This window comes from Podarcis filfolensis (assembly GCF_964270895.1).
Source record: "Podarcis filfolensis genome assembly, chromosome: 8".
Classification (NCBI taxonomy): domain Eukaryota; kingdom Metazoa; phylum Chordata; class Lepidosauria; order Squamata; family Lacertidae; genus Podarcis; species Podarcis filfolensis.
In genome coordinates this window covers 60,972,268-60,998,098 of record NC_139611.1, presented here as the reverse complement: position 1 = coordinate 60,998,098, position 25,831 = coordinate 60,972,268, and the positions used below count along the sequence as shown (strand labels likewise).

The window sequence follows — 25,831 nt, the reverse complement described above, 5'->3', positions numbered from 1 at the left end:
GCGATTACAGGATGAGAAGGGGACTGTCAGACTTGGGCTCCTGCCTACTCTCTCTGAGAGGACTTCAGCAGCTCCCCACACCAACTTGCTGGCTTCTTAAAGCTCACCAGTTATGAATGAGCATATTCATATGGTACATGGGACCTTGCAGTCTCTTGTGAGCCCTGCTCTATGCTCTCACGTGCTTTTGCCTGGCTAGAATGAACAGCCATAATGCCTCTTGTGTATATGGGTTTGTGAATGACTGTAAAAACAGTGTTCCTGCAAGGCTGCAATGTGGCCTGCTGCATAAAAGCAGTGTCACGGCTGCTCTACTATATCTGTCTCTGACCCCACATTTTGTCTGCCCCCCAAGTTTACTACTAGCAAACGTGGCCCTTTTTAACTGAAAAAAAAAGGTTTACCCATCCCTGTTTAAAAAGTGCACTCTCTGTGCCAGATAACATTAAATCCGAAGAGCTACCAAAGCCTTTCTCCCATCTGTAGACTGATCTCATTGTCTCTTCCTCCTGAAGCTTCTGCCTGGACAGAGACAGGTCTGTAGCTCTTAAGAGGTCCAGGGTCCCCACAGCTCCAGTAGCCGAACTTCAAGGAGGGCCCTATGTTTTCCTTAAGAGTAAGAAACAAAAATTCCTCTGGGGAACTTCAGAGGCAGAAAGAAAACTTAAAACTCATCCATCGTATACAAATATACTGTTTTATTCTAGGGGAACCTTTGTGTTAAGTTCTACCAAGGGGGAAAACTGGGGAAAGATTTTTTAAAAAATTCAACAAGATGGTTTGGATATATTCCCTTGCTGCTTATTCCCTGCAGGAACAGAAAAACAAAGAAATCCACACAAATTTCTAAGGAGAACACAAAACAGTCTGACAGACAGATATAGCTGCATGTCTGAGGGTCTTCCCACCTACTGTGGGCTTCTGAATTATAGACTCATAGGAGGACAATTTACATGCAACCAAGACACCACTTTTAAAAAACATTTTTTTTTTATAGCCACACAGTAAATTGATTGTACCTGTTTGTTAAAAAAAACAAACCAAAAAAAGCTCTCATCTTTTTTTAAAAAAATGTGAGGGACTTTTATTTTTTTTTAAGTTCCAGAAAAACATATTTTGATGTTGTAATCCGTAACAGTGTATCTGCTATTCAACTACTTATTCATACAGCTACAAGGGGTAAAAAGGGATGGGTGGGTGGAGGAATTGGGGGGAAATTAGCGTTTTAAACACCTAGAAAAATTCATGTACTTCAAACTGTGGAAAGTTTACTGGAAAAAGGTCACAACCCAGTAACAACTTTTCCTCCCTTCCACTCTCCAAATTTTTACCTCAGGCTATACAGTGAAACATGGGATTTCTGTTCAGAAGCAACGAAAACATTGTGGGATGGGGAAGAGACAGATAAAATCAGAATTATACAGAAATTGGGGGAAGGGGGCAGGTGCTTTTTTAAAAAAACCCTATTTCACACATTTTTCCGTATTTCAAAAATACACTAGTGAACTTCATTACAGGCAGGGGACAGGACTATCAAGTACACAACGGCAAAAGAGGACTACTTTCTGATCTTAATTTTGTTGTTACCTTTGATACTGTTAAAAATAATAAACTCAAACACACACACACATACACACACACAAGGTGTTCAACCCTGGAGAGGTTTTCAACTAGAGGATTTCTTTTTTAAAAAAGGAAGGTGGTGGCTGGACAAAACTGCCAATAAAAACATACTATTTTCTGTTTTTAAAAAATAGGTTGGCTTTCCAACTGAACTGCAAGACTGAGAAAATACAGTCTAACACATGAGGAGGGGATTGGTGAAATGTATTTGACCAAGCTTTGGAGAAGCACCCTGCATTTTTTATAATGTGGAAGGATTTTGACCGGGGTGGTGGTAAAAGCCTAACAGTCAGGATACCAGAAGTTCTCTTCTAAATTTGGGCCTCATGTCCTTTTTCAACGAAGGATACCCTAGTATCATTTTGTAGCTGGGCTCCTTTTTTTAAGGGTGCGATAATTAAAATAAAATAAAATTGCGAGGCCCACAAACCCTCATCCCTCCAGGAGGTATACAAAAAAAATTTTTTTATCACAGAAGGGAGACAAAGAAGTGGAGAAGCTGCCACTGAGATGGGTTGGAGAAAAAATGAAAAGGGAGGAACAGAACAGGGAGCACAATTCCTCCAGAACCGTTGCTGTGTACCTTGGCGTTTGATACCAGTATAATGGTCCGGTGTGGGGTGTGCGTGTTCCTGTGTCAACCCTGTTTGTTGTAGTTGGGAGTGCCTACATACACACACACACACACACACACACAGGCATTTCCTGTCTCAACATAGTGATCTGAAAGGATGCTCAGCTTTACTCTGCTGCTCAGTGAGGGATGCAACAGACCCACAGTTTCAAAAGGGAGGGAATTTCACAGCACCCCACTAAGCTTTGCCCCAGCTTCTGGCTGAAACCGTCTCTTTGATCATCCAATTTCTTTTTCCCTCTCTTGAAAAAAAAAAAAAGAATAAAAAAGTGGGGGGAGAACAATGATGGAAAATTGGTGTGTTTATCTTACAGACAGAATTTCCATTGGTTTCCACCTTACTACGTTCTGCTTCGCATCCTACAGTAAATGTTAGGAAAACCCCACACAGCTGTGGGCAGCAGCTACATTGCAAAAGCACCCAGGGGTTTAATCTAGCTTTCTTTGCTTCCATGGTTAGAAGGAAAGGACGTACACAACAGGATTCCCTCTAAGGAAAAAAAAAAATCCTTAACGGGTAACAATTGATACAAGCACCACTTTGTTTTGAGGAGGGGAGGAGGCGGGACAAGCATCAAGCTCATCTTAAGAAAGCGTTTTCAGGATCAAATGCAGCCCCTGAGCCCTCCGTTTTCTTGCGCTTTGGGCTGTTTTCTGTCCTTTGATTCTTATTTGCACTCTGTCACAGCTCGTGCTGCTCCTCCTGACGGTTTGTGTGATGTGACGGAGGAAGTCTTCCAAAGGATGGATGCGTTCACAGTTTGGTGCTTTTGCAAGGTGTATTGGAAAGGGAAAGAAACAAAAACAAACCCAAAAAGAGATAATGCCCCCCTTCGCCCAACTTTAGTCTGAAAGCTCAGGGTCAGAGTCCTCTGGTTTGACTTTGGCAAGTTCTTCGTGCACCTCCCTTACCATAAGGATACGCGTCAACATGATGTCCAAAGTCCCGGGATCTATTGGCATAGTGGAATACCACATGGGGCTATTGGGGACACACGAACGCTCTGGCTGGAGGTAAAAGACATCACTTCTCTGCTTCACGCTTTCAGAACTGTGGGAACAGAGGCTCATGTTAAGAAGGCGGCGCTGAGACAGTCCACGGAAAACACAGGTTCAAGGAAGAATTCGGGGCAGAAAGCTAGGCAACAAAGTATGACTGAACGCAGAAGCTAGGAGTGGGAAGGACAACAGGAAGTGATGCAAGGATGGGAGGGCAGCCAATGAAATCAGCAGATTTTAAAGGGTATAAAGTATCTATTTCTCTTTCCCTACACAGCCAGTGCATGCAATGCCTTCCATTATATTATGCTTTGGGGAATGTCTCAAATGCTTCCCATATTATTACCTCAGAAATCCTCTCAAAGGGCTTGCAAAGCAAGTCAGTATTAGCCCGGTTCATATGTAATGTAGAACATGTGTATAGTTAATGCTTAGCTGTGTGCTTCTTTGGCAATTTTAAGTGCTGTTTTTTGCATTTTATTTCTTCACACATCCAGGCTGATGCAAGTAGGTTACGAGGTGGAATCCGAAACTACTCTAATCAAATGGGGGTGTGGTAGGAAATAGGGATGAAAGGGATACTGCAAAATGCCCATGACCAACAAGGCTAGGATGGTAGACACATTTCTACGTCATCGTTTTTCATGTTCAGAAGACAAGTTAGTGCATAGAAATGCAGCTGTTTTGCATTCGTGAATTCACACCACAGAATGGGTGTGCAGTCAATACACATACAAATGAATGCAGAGATTGACACCCTGAATTTATTCAGGAAACCCAGCCAGATGGGCGGAGAATGAATGAATGAATGAATAAAGTCATCCTTATGACCACCTGTACATGTGCACAGCTCAGCATGAATGCACACAGGTGATATCTGATCAGGGTGTTCTGATCCCTTTACAGCAGATGCAGGGAGGGGAGCGCTGACCCAATGAGATGATTGCTTGCCAAAGGATACCTGAAGCATTTACCTGAAGCATCTGGGGGAAGCTTTTAATGTTTAACAGACCATTGTATTTTAATATTTTATTGGCAGCTGCCCAGAGTGGCTGGGGAAACCCAGCCAGATGGGCGGGGTATAAATAATAAATTATTATTATTATTATTATTATTATTATTATTATTATTATTAGGCTACAGCCTAGGGTTACTGCCCAAGAGTTCAATTTGTCCTTCAAGGGCTTCCATTAAAAACTAACAGAGCGCTGACAAGGGCTGTAGAAACAAAAAGGCACAGGTTCCCTGACCTGTGCAGCTGACTGGGATCAGGGCAACGTGTAGTATTAGGGTGCACCTGCTCCCCTCCCGCTTACTGATTCAGCTTTGTTTGCAGTTGAGTTCCTGCAAGAGAAGGCTTCAATTTGCAGAGGTACATGATGGGAATTGATCCATTTCTTTGTAACCAACTCCAAACTCTCTTGCTGCAAGGGGAGCCTCTGAGCACTGATTTGCTGGAGGAGGAAAGAGAGGGAAGGCAGGAAAGAAAGGCAGCATCGCTCACCACTTTGACAAGTAGAATTCATAGAGCCGAACTGGGCATCTCAAGGGGTTGTCAGTGTTCTCGACCATTTCCACCGCTGTTGGGACATCTTCGCCCTCGTGGCGTTTTCTTTTCCCTACTAATTTATCTAGAGTTGGAGCAGGGATTGAGAAGGGAGGAAAGAGGGCAATGGCACAAGAACAAAATCATTAGTTTTTGGCACAGAAAACTAATTAGGAGTAGCAATTGCTTTCGTTACTCTTCCATGCAGGGTCGCCTTTGTAAGTGGCCAACGTTTTAAAAGGAGTACCGTATTTTTCGCTCTATAGGATGCACTGGACGATAAGACACAACTAGTTTGGGGGGGAGGAAACAAGAAGAAAAAAATTCTGTACCCCAGAAGCCAGAACAGCAAGAGGGATCTGGCTTCTGGGATAGCCTCTTGCTGTTCTGGCTTCGGGGACAGCCTTTGAAGCCTTGCGGGGACAGCCTTGAGCAGCCATCCCCAAGCTAGAACAGCGAGATGGAGCGCTGCGCAGCGCTCTGTCTCACTGTTCTGGCTTCGGGGGCAGCCTTTGAAGCCTCCGCAGGGCAGTGGGGTGCCTTGACCCCGCTGCCCTGCGGAGGTTTTGCGCAACCATCCCCAAGCTAGAACAGCGAGACGGAGCGCTGCGCAGTGCTCCATCTCCGTGTTCTGGCTTTGGGCTTAGCCGTGCAGCCTGCATTCGCTCCATAAGACGCACACACATTTTCCCTTACTTTATAGAAGGGAAAAAGTGCGTCTTATAGAGTGAAAAATACGGTAAGCTGGGATTCTGTAAATTGTTGTGCTTGTACAGAATTTCAACGCGCCTGTGTGCAACACCCGGTAACCCACGGAAGTCAAGCCATGCGCTGCAGGAAAAGAATGTCCACAACAGCTCACCCACCTGATTCTACCTCCTGCTTTTGGAAAGGAGGAAAGAAGCGTAAATAAGTCAGCTTGGTGTTGTACTTCAGGGTCCGTGTGCGTCGCATGACGTGGGCAAAGGACAACTTCATGTGCTCGCTGACATTCTTGAGCTGGAAGTATTTGGTGTTGAAGAAAAGCAGCGTGTTCAGGAGGACGATGGGGGAATAGGCACCCAGCTGCTTACACTCCCATAAGTGCTCCTCTTCAATTCTTGAGAACATGTAACCTGGAGATTAGATGATCAGGGGACACACAACAGGAAGGAGAAACCTGGTCAGTCCTTTACCACTGGCCAGTGGCTAGTGAACCACCAAGCACTTCCTGTGACTCTTGCACCAAAATGCTGGGCTAAAGGAAGTTGCTGCAATGAGAGCCGGGCACCAGTGCAGCCTTCCCCAACATGCTGAGCACCAGAGTTCTTGGAGTACTTGCCCCATGAACTGTCTAGGCCTGATGGGAGTTGTAGTCCAAAACCTTGAGAGAACACAAGGTTGGAGGAGAGTGCTCTAGAGCAGAGCAGGTAAGATTTTAGAGGGAAGCCCCCGCCCCCCAGTGTATGCTCAAGGGGCATAGCTCCTGCTTTCCCACCTGCTCCCAACAGCAGCAGCGCATGTAGGAACTTTGGCTCTGCTCTTCATCTGAGAGGGGTATGAGATAAGCCTTATGGCTTCTAAGAACACACAGCCTCTTCTATTTTCAACTCTCTGCTTCTTTAATAATGTTTCCATTGTTACATTCTGCTCTGTGCAGGCTCAGAAACCACACATGCACGGAGGCCACAACAAACAGGAAAAGCCAAAAACCCAGTAGAAATTAACTAAAATAGCACCAGCAGCCAACAGTCACACAGGCAAATGATCTATGATCCATCAAACGCTCTGGTGGGCAAAATGTAGAAAAAGATAACAAAGGTGGTGCCATGTGAATGTTCCTGAAATGAGGGTGTGCCACAAATAAGAGCATGGGCACAAGTAAGAGCATTTCTGCACCTCTGAAGGCAGGGGCAGCCTAGGCAGCCCTCAAGAGGTGCTCTTAAAAAAGGAAAAAGGAAAAAAGAGGCATGTTCATATGGAAACAGTTTTGGCTTAATTGTTTTAAGAGATGCCAAGTTGGCATTCTTGCCTTATAAATACAGACTGTGACCGTGAATCAGAGGGACTGTAGTGAAAAAGAAAGAAAAAATACAATATAAGGCTAAAGACAGACCACCCCTCATTTATTAGAAGCCACCATCTCCCTCTCTGGAGTCTATGTTCTCCCTTCCGATACATGCCCACATGACATTACAGACAAAACAAGTAACCTCCTTACCATTTGGAAGCGTTGTAGGCTCCCAGATTTTCAACAGTTTTGTAAGTTCGATCATAAACCTGGAGTAGGGCTCGGTAAAAATGTTATCTATTCTACCATTCTCAAATAGGTACTGCAAGAGAAGAAAAACGATGACAGAAAACTTGGGAGGTTTACATAGAAAGGTGCAGACACAGCCAGCTGATTCAGTTCTATCCTCCTAACATTTTTTGGAGTGGGGTTCTGTATTCTTGGAGGTGATTCTCTTCTCCAGACTGCCTGGCTTTGGGCAACAGCCGGAAAATGGGACTGTTCTTGCAGACTTATGATACCACCTCCAGCCCTATATTCCGCCACAACTCTTGAAGACCATCCCACAATGCTTACTTACATGCAACATTAATTTGACACATCAGGTATCTATATATGTGTGCAGAAGGGCAGTCTTAGGGACTGGCCCCCAACTTTATCTCTCCTGGGAGACTGGTCAAAGCTTGAGGTTGGACAGCTTCCAGAAGTGCTGTAAGATGTTTTCATTCAAACTGGCTTTGGTGCGAAGGGGGTTGGGTAGAATTATTAGCACACTATTTCTCCGAGTTCTTGAAAAGGAGTGTGCTGCAAGTTCAATTAAATAAATCCTGCACGCCTGCAACTCTCAGAAAGAACTATTGGCACACAACCTCAGGAGAACAATGCTACGATAATAAATGTGAATTGTCTTACTTAGAGTCATTTCTTCCTATAATTTATATCCCAACCACCTATAATCATATATACTCAGGGCAGCTCACAAGGGCTTAAATCACAGCAACAAAACAAATCAAGCTGTAAAACAATGGGAATGATTTTAAAGAAGCAATCAATTTAGAAATGTACTGAGCCAGATCAGAAAATGCCTACTGAAATCAAAATGTTTTGAAAGCATGCCCAGAAACAGGCAGTGAGGGAACATGTGCGCCTCTTTTCTGAGACCATTCCACAAACTCGGTGACATCGAAGAAGCCCACCCACCACACATCTATCAGATGAGAGTGAAGATCCTCAGATGTAGGTTGAAGTTCTCAGGAAGAGAAGAGGCAGAACCTAAGATATTTTGGTCCCATAAATTTAGGTCTTTAAAAAGGTTAAAGACAACAGCTTGAATTAAACCTGGTAACAGACTGGCAACGTGTGAGGTTGACAAAGGACTGGTGTAGCATGAGCAAATCTGCCTAGGCTCAATAAACAATTCTTTTTGCTGGTCACTCCTTAAAAGAACAAATAAATTAAGAAATATAACACCAGAAGGACAATTACCTGCTGAATTCCAAGGCACAGGTATAAGATGCTGTCAGGGTCATACTTCTCACCATTTGGTCGTCGTACCTCCTGGATAAACTGGCATAAGCCAAAGCTCAGCTCCGAAAAAGAACAAGAAAGGATGTCCTCTTTGAGCTTCACAGGTCGAACTACAAGGAAGAAAAGCACCTAAAGAACATCAGCCTCTTTCACAAGCAGAAATATTTGAATACTCAACTCCATCAGAGTAATTGAGGGCACTGTCCACTCATAAGCAATTAAGGAATTCCCTTTCTTGTTTCCCAAGCTCCTGAACAGCAAGTTGGCAGTCTAAAAGGGAAGGAGGACTACTTTTCCAATAATTAAATGAACCAATAAAAAAGGTGTTGATTCAAATACCTCCCCCTTCTGCAATATGGGGCCTATCTTAGAGGACTGTTGTCATGATAATCTATATGAAATGCTTCAAATCCTGAAAGTGCCAAATATTTTAACCAATAACTGCCTACACACTTTCAAACTTGTTTTTTAGAATGGGAATATTGATGGGAAACCTGCCTCCCACTCTCTGTAAATGATTTTTTTTAAAAAAACCCAGATATTTGAGGGGTGTAGCTATCTGACCCTTATTGTTTATTAATTAGCTACAGCAGCTATGCACTAGCTGTGCAATGAAGGGGGGGAATGAATTCAATGCAAATAAAATCATATGCATGATCACTGCTGATGACATGTACTGACATCAGAGGGAGAGTCTGAGGAAATCTATTTCACTTCAAATGGTGGGTTTCAGAGGAACCTGGAACAGGAGAAAATTTGGAGGTGGCCTGTTGGTAGCTTGTGTGAATTAAACTTAGGTCTCAGGTTTGGGAACATAACAATCTCACCCAAACAAAGACCCAGAGTATTCTGCATAGGCATTCTTGTTGAGCCTATGAACCTGTATCCTGGAATCCCAAATCTCCAATACCCAATTAATTCATTGCAACTGAGCAGATTCCATTTAAATCAATAGGGCTTGTTTCCAAGTAGTGCATTTAAGGAGCAGTGTGTTAAAAGCCATGTCTGGCACACTTCCAGGACCATGCAATACATACAATGAGATCTGATCCACCCATCCCATCCTTCCAGGATTACTCTGCTGAAAGACCCAGTTCAGCTCTTCAACCTCCATGGTTCAATGAAGCATAAAGAAAAGTATTAATTCTTCCTTTAAAAAGCATTACCTCCAAATTTGAGGTCTCCTTGCTCTTCCTGTGTGTTTTTCCACTGGACCCAGTTCTTCCAGGCGTTCACCCCATACATATACTTGAGACTCATCCCGGAAACGGAACAGCCTGGGTATGAGCTCTGCACAAGCATCCGGGGCTCCACAGCTACTATGGACTTCTTCCTCCCCTGAAGGAAAACCAAAGTGTGTGCAAGGGCCCAACAAAGGCATTGCTTTGCTTAGTCACAGAGGGAGGTAAATGGTTTCTGGACCAAACACACCTCCGGTAAGCCATCTATATTCAGGATTGGCAAGCAGTGGCCAAATCAGGAGCATCGTTTCTCCTCCTCAACATATGCTGATGAAATCAATGTCTATGGAACTTGATTATGTTTGGGGAATGAAGATCCTGGCCTGCCACTGTCCTTAAATCCTCCCCTGGAAGGGAGAAGGTGACCAAGAACCACATGACTGGGGATGGGGGAGCAAATGCATCAGAAGTTGCATTACCTGTTTCCTATTCCTGCTCTCAATTGAGACACAGTTTTGTGGGCGAGAAACTAAAGAGACATATGCGATCTCCACACTCCTGACCTCAACTAGGGGCTTTTCTTTGAGAAGGGGCAAATGAGGAAGGGAAACTTTGGGGTGGGGTAGGAGAGAGTCAAGAAGCCTGGGGAAATGGAGGAAGGCCCTTCACCCTGAATACCTCACCCCAAAATGTCGTCGGCTTGTAACAAATAAGCAGCAAGAAAAGCAAAGAAAAAAGCAGCAAGAAAAGCAAAGAAAAGCTTACCCTCCTTTTTGGCTGTGGAAAACCGTCTCTGTGTCTCCGCCTTGCTCGCGCACGTGAGTGAAGACCCAGCCCTTTGCTGATCGGGTCAAAGGAGTCTAGTTTTTAAACAAAAGCAGAGATTTAGTGGGAAAGTTGCAGCAGCAAGAGCTGTGCTGCCAACTGGTGCCTCCCGGGATAGCAGGCTGCTCCCAGAACTGAGGGCGAGGGTTAAAAAGTTACCAGCAGCATGGGGGCAAAAGGCCCATAGCACATTCCACACCCAAGAGCCTTTTCTTCTGTGGCTGACAAACCTGAAGGGAAATCAGCCTCCAGGTCCTGCTCCAGCTCTCCTTTGGAGAATTGCCTTGGCTCGGGCTCAGGCTCAGGCACCGTATTTGAGCGTAAGGCATAGTGGTTCAGCTCCTCCTCCCAGCTGTGAGGGGTCGACACTGCTTCGGACTCTAAGTCGCCACTGTATGTGCTGCCTTGGTCTGTAATTGAGAGGGGAGAGAGACAGGTGGTGCTCAGGAAGAGAAGCCCAGCAGGCAGAGACAGAGCACAGCCTATTAGGACATTCAAGGATGTGAGGAGTCACGAGCCCGGCTGCCTTTGGCAAGCAAGAGCCACAGAATTTTACAAGAGTCAAAAGGGAAGCATAGTCCACCCCCATGGCTCAATGGAAAACTGACACCTAGAGGATCTCAAACAGGGGGCTGTCCAGTCTCTGCTTGAAGACCTCAAGCAAGGGAGAAGCCACCTTTGCCCCGTGGTATTTCTTTTCATTGTGCTCTGCTTTCAAAGTGTCTCCCAAATGTTCAACCAAATATTTACCCAGCTGTAACTTAAGAACAAATTAAGATTAGATCTGGTTCTGTCCTGTGGGTCATGTCTGCTAACTATGCAGAGAAACATTATAAAAGCTGATGCGCTTTTACATACTCACTCCCCAAGTAAGGTATGAGTGGAGGGGGGTCTCATACTGGGCATGCATATATAATCAGTGCAGTTTTGAAATCAATGCTTCAAATCAGTGTGTTTTCAATAGGTTCAGTCTGCCATTTTGATTCAAAATAGTATCCAATTATATCCAAACATAGACAGAAGGCTGCTCCTCAATCTCAGGATCCATCATGCAAAATTTGGTTACGATACCTGTTCACATAGTGAACAAGCTACTTTCCAAAATTATACAGTAGATGTGAGTGTATTTGCTAAGTGGAGCAAGTAAGCACCAACCTTTTTCAAATATCTTAGGGTCGAGGAACAGCTCATGCTCAGATGTTTGAGAGCCTGAAACAAGTGAAGGAAAAAATACAGGTATACCAACACTACCAGACCAAAAGCACCAACCACCAAAAACATTGACTTCATATGCAACTACCATGTGCTAAGACAGACCACTAGTACACCTATCCAACGACTGCCAACTTTGAATAGCAATAGCTTCCCAGGATCTCAGGCAGAGAAAGGTCCTCCTGACCTTTATAGCTGGAGGTGGTGTGAACTGAACCTGGACTTTCCGCATGCAAAGCAGGTGTTCTAACACTGAGCTCAAGCCTGTTCAGGGCTAAGTGTCAGTCAGGATGCCTAATCTTGCCTAATTTCCTTTATTTAAAGCATTTATAAAGCAGCTTTCATACATTATTTCCAGGCATTTTACTTAAATGGGCTACTGGTAGGCATGTAAAACTTCATGAGGGAGAACAGCTCCTACCTACCCCTCCCATAAAGCTATTTTTGTCCTTCTCCTTCCCCCACCTCAACAGCCCCGACTCCAGATTCCCCTGGAATATATGAGTTGTTGAAAACTGTTTAGTGGCAGAATTGCTTCAATTCGCAAAACTGGAAGGGGGTAGATCACTCCATTTCAATGTGGCCTTCTCTTTGGGAGATTTATACAGAACCCTTCTGATAGAATCAAACGGAAAACCTAACACAGTCCAGAATAAGCCTGTGAAATAGAAATCTGGATGTATAAATACAACTTCCCCAGGAAGGTTCCCTCCCCAACCCCTCCACTGCAGTCACTCTCCCCTCCTCTCTTTCTCCCACCCCCATTCACCAGCTCCTCAGGTTTCCCTTTTTTTTAAAAAAAAAAGCCTTGCACCTCCTCTAGAGTGTTCTTTACCCTTCTCATCCTCTGCGATCATTTCTGCCATCTGGAGGAGATCTGCCTCAAATGCGTTGGCGGAGCTCTTCTCCTTGATGTCTGGAATGGTTTCTATTGCCTTGCCAGTATTCTCCGGGGCAGATGGAACCAACATAGGAACTGGGACCTGGGGGTGGGGGAGAGGTTTGATTTGTGCAGATGAAAAGATCCTATAGCAGGGAACACACAACAACATTTTGTGGGTAGAACACACACGAAGAAGAAGTCTCCATGGGGAGGAGGGCAAGCTAGAGAAATATTCTCTGGGTGATGCATATCAGTAACAAATACATGTAACTCCCCTTGCATCCTACCAGCTTTCAAAGCTGTAATTGCCCATCTTGAGCCTCCTCAAACAAGGTCCTTGCCATCTCAAGAGAATCCTGTCTCTGATGGGTTATCAAGCAAAGGTAAACCTTTTTAAACTGTTGGCTTCAGTTAAGAGCCAGCCACTAACTGGGTGTAAGCAAGGCCTATCCCATGATCACTACTAGATGGAGGCCATGGTTTATTTTCCACCTCTCAGGCCCCTAAAGAAAAGGTGGGCAGAAGGTAATTCACAGTGCACCAACAAACCACTCACCAATTTCCAGAGGACCTCTTAGTGCCTCTTGGTTACTGGGATTCCTTCAACTATGGAAACCCTGGCCTGATCCAGCAAGACAATTCTGATACTCTTTTGCTGGAGTACATAGCATCACTTAACACAAATGATGCTTTTGGTGTTAGATTAGGAAGCTGCCTAATACTGAGTCAAGACCATTTGTCCTCTACTGTCTACACTGACTGGCAGTAGCTTTCCAAGCTTTCAGGTAGGTGTCTCTCCCACTGAGCTCTCCCCAGATCATGAGTGCAATGAACTGATTTGCACTGGATGTGGGGCTTACTTCAGCCCCACCACAGACACTCATGCTGAGACATTCGGCATTGTCCAGGCTGGCCACAGGCTGACCCAATGGGCTCAACCTTCAAAGCCACTGTCCGAAAGCCAAGGTGCCAAACACATCACTTACGGGTATTGGCATTCCCAGTGGAACTGGTGTGTATTGGGTGAAGAGGTGGAGAGGAACTGGCACAAACACTGGTACAGGAACAGGCACCATGATTATTTTGGGTGGAACTTCTTCTTCTTCTTCTGTTATGTTAAAAATAAAAGGCATGATCCTTGGAGAAGAGAAGCCAGCTGTTCATTCATCTCTCTCAACAAGCTGTTAACTTTTCTTTGCTAACCACAACTGCTGCTCCTAACACACCACCCCTTTCTATGTGGATGCATCCACATATGTTCTCTGGGACTCTTCTGTCCATGCCATTCTTACGTGATTATTCCAAGCCAGGGAACGCAGCAGATGACCAGGCCAGCCTTTGTCAACCTAGTGTCCATCAGACGTTTTGGACTATAACTCCCATCAGTCCAAGGCAGCATGGTTGTAATGCAAGTTGTAGTTCAAAACATTTAGAGGGTACTAAGTTGGCCAAGGCTGAAAGCCAGCTTGATTCTGTGCTGGAATTTTCACTTCTTCATGGGTTGCCATAAACAAAGGGGGAAGATGTGAGTCAAAATTCATTATGAGTTTGATTGCTGGGGCTGCCCTGTTCTCTACTACACTTATTCACACATACAGAAGATGGTTGTATCATACATAAGAAATGCATACATGGGATACAGAAGACCATTTATTACTAATGGTGGGTCTTTGCCTACAGAGGAAGATATGCCCTCCACGCACTGGCCAATGCCACCTAATTAGGCCTCTAAAATTAAGATACTACTTTCCTAATGTAAGGACCATGATGTTTCTCTTAACCTCTGCTTTCTGGCTTGCAAAGTTCCAGCATATTGCACTGGTAGAAATTCAGAGAATCCACTGAGGGAAATCCAAATAACTACTAGTTTTTACATTTCCAAAGGGAAATATATCATTGCTTCTTTCTCCCTGGAACCTTTAGTACAAAAGAAGGCTCCAGTTCTAGGCTGACTAATGCCTTGAACAGAAATACTCCCCTGGGTACTATACACTGCAATATGGTATTGAAGGTCTGTTATTTAAAACCATTGCTGAATGGAACTTTTTCATCTTCCACAGCTGCATCCAATACGCTCCCCTACTTGCTCACTACTTCGTGATATTTTAGCTGGTCACAACAAGAAGTGCTTACACAAGTTTTTACATTCACATCTCTCTGTCTCTGTCTCCCTCTCAAAACAGAACATGCCATTTCTATATCACATACCTGTCTGGCATTCCTTGTGTTGCGTATGAGGCTTGCAAGAGGTGGCCTTGGTCTGTGTTATAGGCTTGCACAGTAAGGCTTTGTTCTTGAGAAGTCGGGGAGGCTGGGAAGGAGGAAGCTTCAAAGCATCCGTCTGAGTACTTGCCTGGTTCAGGGCAGAAAATGAGATACAATAACTCTTTGCTGCCTTTCGTAAATGTCATGCTAAGATCAGCTAGTCCTAGTTACCAGCCCACTAAGCCGCCACTTCTTTCACTTCCACTGCCTCTACACCTTCCCCCCCCCTACATACAATGCAAAAGTGCCCAAAGACTTTGAGCAGTGAGTGTGTGGGTGTGGGTGTAATATATAAATAAATACTTTACTAGATGTCCCAGAAATTTTCTTGAAAAACTTACATCTCCAATAATTTTTGCTGTCACAGTAGGAACTGCACCTGTTAAAGGGGGAGGGAAAGCAGGAAATTTGTTTGCCGCTCTTCAGAATATCATGACTAGTTCTAGTTTCTGGGGATTACAAAAAGGGGGCATTAAGCAACTTTCTTAGGGCCATGCTTGTTGCTTTCCACAACAACAAAATGTAAATTTGCATAGATGTGTAGGTGTGAGAGAGACACACACCAGGAAGTGTATTTATCGCTGCCTTACCTTGCAAAACATTATTGGAATTGGCTGTGGGCTGGGCAGCAGGAGCACTGGCCAGGGACACCACGTTTGCTATAACTGGAGTAGAATCCTTCCTGAGAGATGGAGGGGGCCCCACCGAGGACGTTGGTGCCATGGAAAGATTTGCTAGGTAGAGGAAGCAGAATGAGTTGAAGTAGTGTAATGTGAACGGCACAAGTAGACAATATTTATATGTCAATCACTCTATTTCTCTGCAGATGCAGCAGTTAGGTCATACGTACATTTGCACCCCTTAACTATACTTTACCCACTCTATCATACTGGCAATGAACATAGTTAGAAATGAAATCTCATTGCTGCTAATTGTCAGTGACCTTCCCAATTTAGACCTATTTGAACCATATCACTGTGCAAACTTAAGCTTTTTTTTTAATTAGCATGTATTGTCTGGTTACAAAATAACACACAATAGACTGTTAATTAAATTGTAGACGTAGTGATAGTCAAACACCTTTTATCTGGAATTAATGGCAGCCTGCTAAGCACATTTCCTTGTGGGCTCCATTTCTGAGTGAAAAGTCAATTAAAATGTTTATTGGGCAAACCCTGTTATCTTTATAGCTTTGAAAACTAAAATAGTGACGAGTTGGGGAAAAAGGAACTTTGAGCAGATATGACTTTATGCCAGGACTGGATGATTTTATCCAGGATGTGAGTCTCCTTTTTGTTCAGAAGAATACAAAATACCTTTATGGTTGCAACCCTACACACACCTGCCTAGAAATAGCATACTGTCCCAATCAAGTGAAGTAATAGTCCTGCTTTTTAGACCACACCTGGAGTACTGTGTCCAGTTCTGGGAACCACAATTTAAGAAAGATATGGACAAGCTGGAACATGTGCAGAGAAGGGTGACCAAGATGATCAAAGGCCTGGAAACCAAGCTTTATAAGGAATGGTTAAGGGAATTGGGCATGTTTAGCCTGGTAAAGAGGGGACTGAGATGAGAGATGATAGCCACCTTCAAATATATAAAGGGCTGTCAAATAGAAGATGGAGCAAGATGGTTTTCTCCTGCTCCAGAGGCTAGGACCCAAACCGATGGTTTTAAGTTACAAGAAAGGAGACACCAACTAAACATCAGGAAGAACTTTCTGACAGTAAAAGCTGTTCAACAGTGGAAAAGCCTCCCTTGGGAGGTGATGGATTCTCCTTCACTGAAGGAGTATTGGTTGCAATCTGTTCCTACCACCAGCCTAGTCCAGCTAGATTCAAGTCCAGTCTGCTGTTCAGTTGAAAGAAACACAAAGGAAGCACCCCCGGGCATGCTACACTCATTGATATGGGATTTGCCTGTAGCTGATGTCCCTACAGCTTCCCTGGCATCCATAACAGCAGCAGGCCTTCTTTTACCTGTATTGTTCTGAGGTGGGGGTGGGGGTGGCGGCGGTGGAGGAGGTGGAGGTGGCGGTGGATCTGATGCACACTGCTGATTGCAAAACATCAAAATGCAAAGCAAGTTGCAAAAATGCTTAATTTCCCCTCGCCATTTCAAGGACTCGCCAAGTTTGCCCTGCCTTTTGCAGCTGTCACATTTGGACATCTACAAAGAAGAGAAAAAGAGAGTACAATGTGCATATTGTTATTTTTAAAAAGTGTGTGTGTGTGTGTGTGTGTATATATATATATATATATATATATATATATATATTGTTCATACATGTCTGACTGCTTTTCTCAAATGACTTTGTTATTGTAGTTGGTTTGCATCCTGTGAAAAATCCTGCTGACACAAATAACATATGGCCTCCATGCCACTGAGGTCACCTAAGCCTCAAGTGACAGCAAAGGATCCAGAAGAACCCCCAAGCTACATACCCACTCCTTCAGAGGGATTGTAGTCCCATCAAGAGCAGGCAGCCTCCCATCCATCCACTCTAGGAAACCACCCACTAACAGTGCTGCAATCTTATCTGGAATGAGGTTCAGTTTGTTGGCTCTTATCCAGTCCATTACCAAGGCAAGAGCATCGGTCCAGCACATCCACTGCCATCCCTGCAGATGTAAAGGAGTAGAGCTTTTGTGTCACCAGCATATTGCTGGCAATGTACTCCAGAACTTTGGATAACTCCACTCAGCAGCTTCATGTGGATGTTAAACAGCTTATGTAAGGAATTAAAGAACTGAAGATTGCTTTGAGGCCCACCAATAAGGCTGAAGCAAGCTCTGAAACCCCACATCCAAACTCAATACATCTGTACAACAGATCTCACATAAGAGACTTGCTTTCTATCTAGAATTTTAATTTTTAAGACATGTTTGAACTCCAGAGCAGCTTACCTGATAAAACAAAACTGTGAATTTTGACATGCAGTCTTCTGAACAGAACTCCTCCACCTTGCCCCCAAAATGATTCTGAACCAGCTTGGGAGATGTCTGCAAACAGTAGCTGCACATCTTACAGTGGTTCCCCCAACGTTTGGCTAAGTCGTGCTTATACAGCAGCTTGCAGCCTGGAACAGAACAAGAGAACAAACAGCAATCAATTAAGATTTCCCCTCTACGCCAGTTCTCAAAGTAGGACAATATACACAAATAACAGGCAGCACAGACATCCCTTGTGAACAAAGCAGCCACAAGCAGTAACATATGGCTACTGCCTAAACACTACTTTGTGACATATTGACTTAAAAATAAGCAACAGGTTATTTTGCTCTTGTAATTAACAGACTAGCTCCTCAATGAATTGGATAAATTTAGATCCCAAACCATGTGGTTTTACAACCCTTGTCAAAATGTAACCTCAAATTCACATTTTGGGATTGAGGATTGCTAAATCCTCAATAGAGCCCTGTTCCTGTGGCAATAGGAAGCTCCAAGGTCTTGGAACAAAATGCCTTGGGACTGAAGTTTGAAATACACAATCCAGATCTGTCCCTTCTTACCCTCACTACAGAATGACTTGTCAATGCCTGAGAATCGCACAGTCTCTTTGATAATCTTCTCAATCTTGCAGTATTCACACATCGACATGACACAATTTATCTTCTTATACTCATCGCAGCAGGTCTTGCCACAGAACTGGAACATTTTGCCCTGCAATTAAGCAAGAATACTTTGGTCAAACTGAATCCTCCAATGCCTGCCTGATTCAGGAGAGGACATGCCACCTCATCCTTCTTCAGTGGGAATGCAAATTTGCCCACTTCCATTAAATGCAAATCGGGGCTGAGTAAAAAGCCACCATCCCACAGAAGTGCGAGAAAAGCCTAGAGTAGAATAGTGAGCAGGCCTGGCACCAGTGGCCAGTCAAGCTGGGCCCCGGCTGAGGCCCAAGAATTCAGAAGAGTCCTTCATTGGCCCAACCTGCTGTCCATCTGCCATGAAACTTGGCTGGTGACCACTATAACTCTGCCTTTTCTGGGCTCTAAGAACCAAGGGGGTCTTCTTTTCAGAGCCTAGCACTCTCAGGGCCAACATCTTAATGCCAGGCACTGCCTCTGTCATCACTGCAATTTGTCAAAGCAACTACAAAGGCTTAAATTTATTTTATTTTTTTTAAATCTACATTTAAAAAATCTTTCTAGTGACTATGGTTGAGGCATGGGCGTTCTCTTGGCTACCTTGGTGATAGAGAAGCTGCTACTGCTGCTGCTGTCATTTAAAGCCCATTTTTTCAAAAGTGGGGGACAGGGAGGAGTATCAAAATGTGCCAAGAGTCCCCTGAGGTCTAGTGCCAATGCTGGTAGTGAACGTAAATTCAAAAAATGCAGAAAATCTAGTTTCATATAAGAAAAATAACAACTTCCTACATCTTGTGGAGGTAAAGATATGCTCAGAAGTGTGTCTGCTGAAATCTCAGAACTCAAAGACATGGCTGAATCAATTTGCCCCAAAAAAAGAATCGTCAAAAAATTATACAAAAAGGGATACAGTGCAAATCAGCCCACTTTGCATTTTGCATACAAATGTCAGCTTTCCTTGGCGCAGTGTATTTTAAAACTTATTATTAAGCATGGAATACACACAGCCTTGCCTGTCACTGGGCGTCTGGTCCACAATTAGAGCACCCACGTGTCCGGCTTCAAGAGGTCTGTGAACAACAACAACTGGCAGGTGCCAATTACCCTGTAATCGAGCAGTTCAGGCTTGGTTGCAAACAGGCGGCTACAGTGTTGACACTTGAGTTTGACGACAGTGCGGGCAAAGGTAACTTGCTGGGACTGAGCGGCGAGTCTCTGGAGACCAGCTGCGGCTGAGCTGCTGACTGAGCTGGGGGAAACCGTGGAGGTAGTGCTGCCCGCTGCTGAAACCGTGGCTCCTGAGGGGATACTGACAATCACTTGGCCCTGTGACAAGGGCACCACTGACGAGTTCATTCCCGCAGGCTTGTTGAACAAGTTCTGTTAAAGCAACAGGGGATGGAAAAACCTTACATCAACAGGATTTTCTGCCAAGTTTGAGGGGTTCCTAGCATAGGATCACCTTTTCAAAATTCCAGGAAGGATCTAGCAATTTTAATAAGGATTGCAACAGCAGCCTGCTAATCTCTGGAGGTACACCCCACCACCCCAATTCCCTGCCCCACAGCCAACCTATGGCGTCTCCATGCTTTTCTTTCCTTTTAATTGTTCTCCATCTGTGGAAAACAGAATTCTTAATTCTTGGGAAACTGATCTCATAAAAGAGAATCATGGAGAACAAATGAAGTCACAGAAGTCTGTGTTATATCAGAGAGGTTATACCAGTGTTATACCATCTCCACTGTCTTTTTGGTACCTGTTGAAGTTTTTTCCTTTTTCAACAAGTCTTCAAAGTAGATAAGTTTTCTCCTAGCTGGAATCCGTGTTGGATTTGAAATTGTTTTTATATATGCAATTGTTTTTTTCCCCAGATGCCCACCCCCTTTCTAATTTTTTTTTAATGCCAAGCGCATAAAACTGAACATGAACAAGTTAAATATGTGCAAGTTGAGAGCTTACTCTCTGTGTGTGTGCATATTATGAAACCACTTCAAGATCCTTCATAGCAAGCAATTCTTACGTTAAATATTATATTATTAATTATTATGATTATTATAATTTAACTGACACATCTCTCCGCTATGTCTATTAAGTGTATTAGCACTCTTATCAGGATGAAACATAGCAATGGAGAAGCTAGTGGTCAAAAGGAGAGGGAGTATGCCCAAGGAAAGATTGGCAATGGCCACAAGTCCAGGAAGGGGAATGAGACTAGCACATCTGACAAGCCAATTGAGTAACTAAACTGGAAAACAGGACATACCTGAAAAGCCACCACGCAGCTATAGCTGCAAAAATTGCGTATGCTGCCATCTGACATAGCGAGGTGATACTGAGGGATGGCTGAGGTCTTACAGCTGTTACACTGAACCTGGACACCTGCCAGAGAGAAAAACAAATAATAACAGAAAAATAAAAATGTAAGAAATTTTATGTGCTTTAAGGTCTCTTGATTTCAGAAAATGTATATATGAAAAGGACAATACAACATTTACCTGAAGATGTGACCATTTTAACTCTGTGTGCTGACAAGCAGTTCACAGAACAAAAGAGCTCTGTTTTCCCCACATTATTTGTGCTTTCAATCATCTCAGCTGAAGATCTCAGAGATTTACACAGTGCGCAGGGAGTGATTTTTGCTGACTTCTGTAGAAAGAGGAACAACAGAGTTTTTCCCCTTCAGAGAGCTGAAACAGTTCACTTGCCCACATAGCTCACTTGCAGGTGAAAGAAATAGGTGCGTCACATACACAAAACAGAAGTGAGCTTAGTATTTATTTATTAAGTCAATTTACACACTGCTCACTATATGTAAAACATCTTCAAATTGTTTCCAAAAAGGAGTCAAAGATACCAAAATAAAGAGTCACAGACTTGCAACAGTATCTTTTACAATAGGAAACAAGAACAGCCCCCGATTTGCTTCAAGGGGCTGAACTACATGACTGTCTAAGACTCAGGTTTCCAGGTTTCTAAGACTTTCCCAGGAAAGTCACTTTGTGAGGGGATGATCCTGCAGCAGGTTTAGAGTGCAAAATTCTCTCCCTTATAGCCAGAGCTGTTCACCTGTGCAGCATGGCCAATACCCATCTGGCCCGGAGAAATAAAAACAACTGGTGGTAAGCTCCCCTTTCCTGCCCACTACAGGTTCTCTCAAATTTTCCCCTTGTCTCAATAGAAGGAAAGTAGAATTCTGCCTTTATGTTAAAAGCGCTCCCTCGCCTCCCCTATCTGGCTGCTCTCCACAGACACAACTATAAACAAGTTTCATATTATTAGCTATAGGGTTGAGGCTCCACGCAAGCCTAGTGTGCATTAAAATAATGATTTAAAACAGTAACAGCAACACACACCAGGAACCAAAGAAACCATGCACAGACCTGTTTGTATGCAGTGACACACGTTGAACTGCAAAACTTTTTGGACTGCCCCTCGATCTGAAGCATGTGGCACTGGCCTGAGGCACTGTAACAGTAACCCCCACAGTTCTCACAGCAGTTCATGGTCAAGTTGTTTGCTGAGCGGAACTTGGAGAAGCAGGCGTCACTGCAGAGTTTGTGCACAACATTCTGGTAATTCACTTCATGCCGAATCTGAGAGAGCAAAGAAAAACATTACATGGGAGTATTCCAAGGCGTTCTTTCTCTCAAAATAATTATGCACTTTAAAAAATCTAGTGGATTAAAGCATTTCCCCCCTCCCACCTACCAACTCCCTTTGATTTTTTTTAATTAAACAAAATAAACTTACAGAAGTGTTTAAAAACTGGCAATCCAGGCAAGTAAATTTTGCATCTTGCAAATTTTGAATTTTCTTACAATTTACTTACTTAATTTGTATACCACCCTCCATCCATAGATCTCAGGGTGGTTCACAAGAGAAATACTAGGCATTGTGAGTGAATCATACTTACGATAGGCATCAGATTATCTGTCATTAAAATTAAAATCAATATTTTAAGATCCCCAAATGAAGTAACTTGTCAGACTTGCTACAAGTTTTGTTTCATCGTGAATTCTGATTAAAAATTAAGCAACCGAGCAAACCCATTTTTGCTTTTCTGAACCACAAAGGCAAAGAATTTCAGTGATTCAGGAGAATTCCACTGGAATGATGCAGTAGAAACTTGGGGGTAAGAGTGGGAAACAATACTATATCCAAGAAGTAGACTCTAGCACAGCCTTCCCCATCCCAGCTTGCTTGCTCACATCCTAACGCATTACTGATTCCAGACACTGGTTCGGAAATTCAATGGCCTCCTTGGTTCAAGATGCAAGTGATAAGAGGAGAATGCCATCTGCATACTGGTGACAGCAAACTCCAAAACTTCAGAAAATAGGACTCTTCTTTGGAACTGGATTCTATTGCATGGTGGCTATAACTGCCCTCACCTGCCCTCACCCTCACAAGTGCAGATGTACAAAGTGCTCTTTATAATTTTCAACTTGGAAACCAACCAATGAAGTTAGACAAGCTAGTGATTTGATGAAAACAATATGCAGAGCTTCATGGCTGAGCGAACACTGAATGTGGCTTTTCCCGCACCCAAAGCCGATTCACTAATCACCTGGCATCCTGACCAACCAAAAATTTAGAAAAAGGGTTTGCAATTTCAGTTACCACTGCATTCTTCTGGCACATGCTGCACTTGGTGGAAATACTGTTTGTGTGAATGGTGACGACAGGCTTCCTTTTCAGCTCGTACATGGATAGACACGACTGGCTGCAGAAGTCCTTGCTGGAGTTAGTGTTGTCAAACTGAGCGGTAATCACATCCTTTGGATTCAGAATGTCCCTACACAGTTTTGAAAGAGGAAGAAATCAGGTGTTCAACTTTCACAACCACAAATTTAAATCCTCCACAGACCAGTGAGGTTCTCTGCAACACCAAATGTCAGCATAGTGGTTGTGATCTGTCTAGCTAGCATGTTCCACTTTACAAATGGAGCAACTGGTACCAATGAGTGTGACCTGGCCTGACTACAACAGAATCACAGAAGTAAACCCAGGGCAAGCTTCAGTTACTTCGTGGGTACTTCCAGGGATGTACAAGCTCTGTATCAATACTCCCACAACCAGAACATGTCTTCAAAATTTATCTATCTATATCTATATCTATATCTATATAAAAGATGGTTAAGTTCAGTCAAAGGCGACTATGGGGTGTGGCGCTCATCTTGCTTCAGGCCAAGGGAGCGGGCATTTGTCCACAAACAGCTTTCCAGGTCATGTGGCCAGCAGGACTAAACTGTTTCATGACGGAAACCAGAGTGCTACCTTCCCGCCGCAGCGGTACCTATTTATCTACTTGCACTTGTGTGCTTTTGAACTGCTAGGTTGACAGAAGCTGGCACAGAGCAACAGGAGCTCACAACCATCACGCAAGTACAAACCACTGACTTTCTGATTGGGAAGCCCAAGAGGCTCAGTGGTTTAGACCACAGCGCCACCCGCATCCCTTCAAATTACATTCCCAGGGCTGTTTACAAAATAATAATATTAGTGCTATGTTTCTTTCCCCTTTCACAAAAAATAAAAAGCAAAAAAGGCTAAGATTTTTTCCATTCCTTCTGCTGATTGTCAGTGTCAAAAGTCTGCTTTGCAAGCATTTTATTTTCCTTGACTTGAGTACATGGGTGCTTCCAGACTGTCACTACCTTTGGGGTGGAATTCAATCACATACCAGCAAATCCAAGTTACAAAACTGAGTTGATGCTCTTATGCAACAAACCTCTCCCCCCCCCCACCCGCCCAAAGTGGACTTTCTGCAGCAAAGGGAAGTGTGGAATAACATGTACTTGACACAACGCCTTCTAAACTCCCCACAAACGATTCAGAATGATTTGTAGCACATTTCAAAGCCTCAGAGCCCTTACTTTGAGCAGCTGGAACAGGTTTTCTTGGAAGAAGCTGGTGGTCGTGTGGCTGGTACAGTATATCCCGTGAGGCACAGTGTGGAGCAGAAGAGCTGAGTGGAGCCTTTCCTCTGATAGGCTGTTTGCCCCTTCTGTAGGATCTTCTTACAGCCTGAACAGGAAACCCGAACAGCCGTACTTGGGACTGAAGGAAGCAGTTTGTTCATGCCAGAGGATGGTGTGTTAGGTGGGAAATTGGAAGTCAGCTGTGGAGCTTACCAAGAAGAGAGGAAAGAGATATGCTGCTAATGAGGTCATCTTCAGAGGCTCTCCTCCGTGTGCTCCACCTCCACCTGAGAAGCAGGTGGCGACCGGAGGTGGGGAGGAGCTTCTTGGTTGTTGCACCTCATTTTTAGAAGTCCCTCCCCAGAGAAGTTTGCCTGGAGCCAATGTTGCTATTTTTTTTGTAATGTATTGCTGACTTTTAATAACTGATAATACATAAAACATAAAAAAGAACTCTGCCTCCCTTCCTATATAAAATAAAAAAATCACTACTATTACCCTTCTGCTCATTTGCTCAAACAAAATACAGAAAGCCATTTCTTCCAAGGCAATTAGTATATAGTATATAGTTAGTACATAACCGGACTTGTAAACAGGGTGAAGTCAAATTACTGGCCACCAATGCGCCATTAAATTATCAGTTTTCTGTCTCCCTTTCTGAGTCCTGATTTTCTGTGCTGAGTGACTTATCGATAATTAATAAATCCCAAACTGTCTGCACCCAATCCTCTTCTGCAGAGGATTCAATAGATTTCCATGTCTATGCGATCACTAATCTGGCAGCTGTTAACAAATTATGAAATAATTTCTTTTGGCAAAGCCTTTTTAAAATGTCCCTAGGCTTTTAATGCTATAATTTATTTAAAAATTCTCTTTTGATTTCTGTTATTTATCTTGCTTTTGTAAATTTCCCTGGAAGCATTGCTGAAGGATGGCATAGCCATATGAAGAACAGGAGGGGCAAGCGCAACCCTTTTCCTTACCAAGAGGGCTGCCACTGACTGAAAACACAGCACTGATCTTCAGTTCCCCTTCCTGAGTTTTTGGCTGCTGGCCATATTCCTGAAACAAAACAGCTACAGGTAAAATTCCAGCCACTGTGATCACCAGTACTCAATCTATCGTGTAAATCCTGGGACACATTTGAAATAATTGTGCCCTAACTCCAGTACAACAGTAATAATAATTAACAATCACCTTTTGCAAGGCCCAGACTCACCAGCCCTAGAAAGAGGCTCCTCATCAGGCCGGAGGAACATCGTCCAGCTATTGTTTTATTGATTTCATATGCTGTAAACCGCTTTGAGATTTTTATTAAAAATTTAAAGCGGTATAGAAATTAAAATGAATAAAAATATATAAACATCTCAAGGTGATGTATAATAAAATAATGCTCCATTGGGTTGGATGCCATGACAGATCACTTTTCCTATGCAGTGTGCTGGTGTCAGCCACATTTGATGGGAATGGCTCACCAAACTCCATCCCTACTTTTACTCTCCTCCATGCCCCTGCACCACTTATACATGCATCCAAGATACTGCACTTTTCCATGAAAAGAGTTATTCTGAAGGCAGCTATAAAAGCATCCAAAGAGCTAAGAACAGAGATGCAACCCCATCCCTACTACCTC

The 25,831-nt window shown here is 43.6% G+C and overlaps 1 protein-coding gene across 15 annotated transcripts in view; it reads right to left on the bottom strand.

The window, feature by feature from the left end:
• Positions 1-1,058: 1,058 nt before the first annotated feature.
• Positions 1,059-25,831, bottom strand: part of ZMYM4 (zinc finger MYM-type containing 4) — a 56,635-nt gene continuing 31,862 nt past the window's right edge. For all 15 annotated transcript variants that reach the window (XM_083625424.1, XM_083625434.1, XM_083625425.1 and 12 more), the window contains 24 exons: positions 25,182-25,260; positions 24,154-24,406; positions 22,898-23,072; positions 21,658-21,870; positions 20,773-20,923; positions 20,541-20,656; positions 19,382-19,657; positions 18,200-18,350; positions 17,595-17,767; positions 16,668-16,857; positions 15,276-15,419; positions 15,027-15,064; positions 14,629-14,773; positions 13,407-13,528; positions 12,352-12,520; positions 11,481-11,534; positions 10,556-10,735; positions 10,266-10,360; positions 9,486-9,657; positions 8,278-8,429; positions 7,003-7,114; positions 5,669-5,917; positions 4,761-4,887; positions 1,059-3,308 (listed from right to left, as the gene is read on the bottom strand). In XM_083625424.1, coding sequence (XP_083481550.1) covers positions 3,101-3,308; positions 4,761-4,887; positions 5,669-5,917; positions 7,003-7,114; positions 8,278-8,429; positions 9,486-9,657; positions 10,266-10,360; positions 10,556-10,735; positions 11,481-11,534; positions 12,352-12,520; positions 13,407-13,528; positions 14,629-14,773; positions 15,027-15,064; positions 15,276-15,419; positions 16,668-16,857; positions 17,595-17,767; positions 18,200-18,350; positions 19,382-19,657; positions 20,541-20,656; positions 20,773-20,923; positions 21,658-21,870; positions 22,898-23,072; positions 24,154-24,406; positions 25,182-25,260 — 3,744 coding nt within the window. In that variant the 3' untranslated portion in view covers positions 1,059-3,100. The remainder of the gene's footprint in view (positions 3,309-4,760; positions 4,888-5,668; positions 5,918-7,002; positions 7,115-8,277; positions 8,430-9,485; positions 9,658-10,265; positions 10,361-10,555; positions 10,736-11,480; positions 11,535-12,351; positions 12,521-13,406; positions 13,529-14,628; positions 14,774-15,026; positions 15,065-15,275; positions 15,420-16,667; positions 16,858-17,594; positions 17,768-18,199; positions 18,351-19,381; positions 19,658-20,540; positions 20,657-20,772; positions 20,924-21,657; positions 21,871-22,897; positions 23,073-24,153; positions 24,407-25,181; positions 25,261-25,831) is intronic.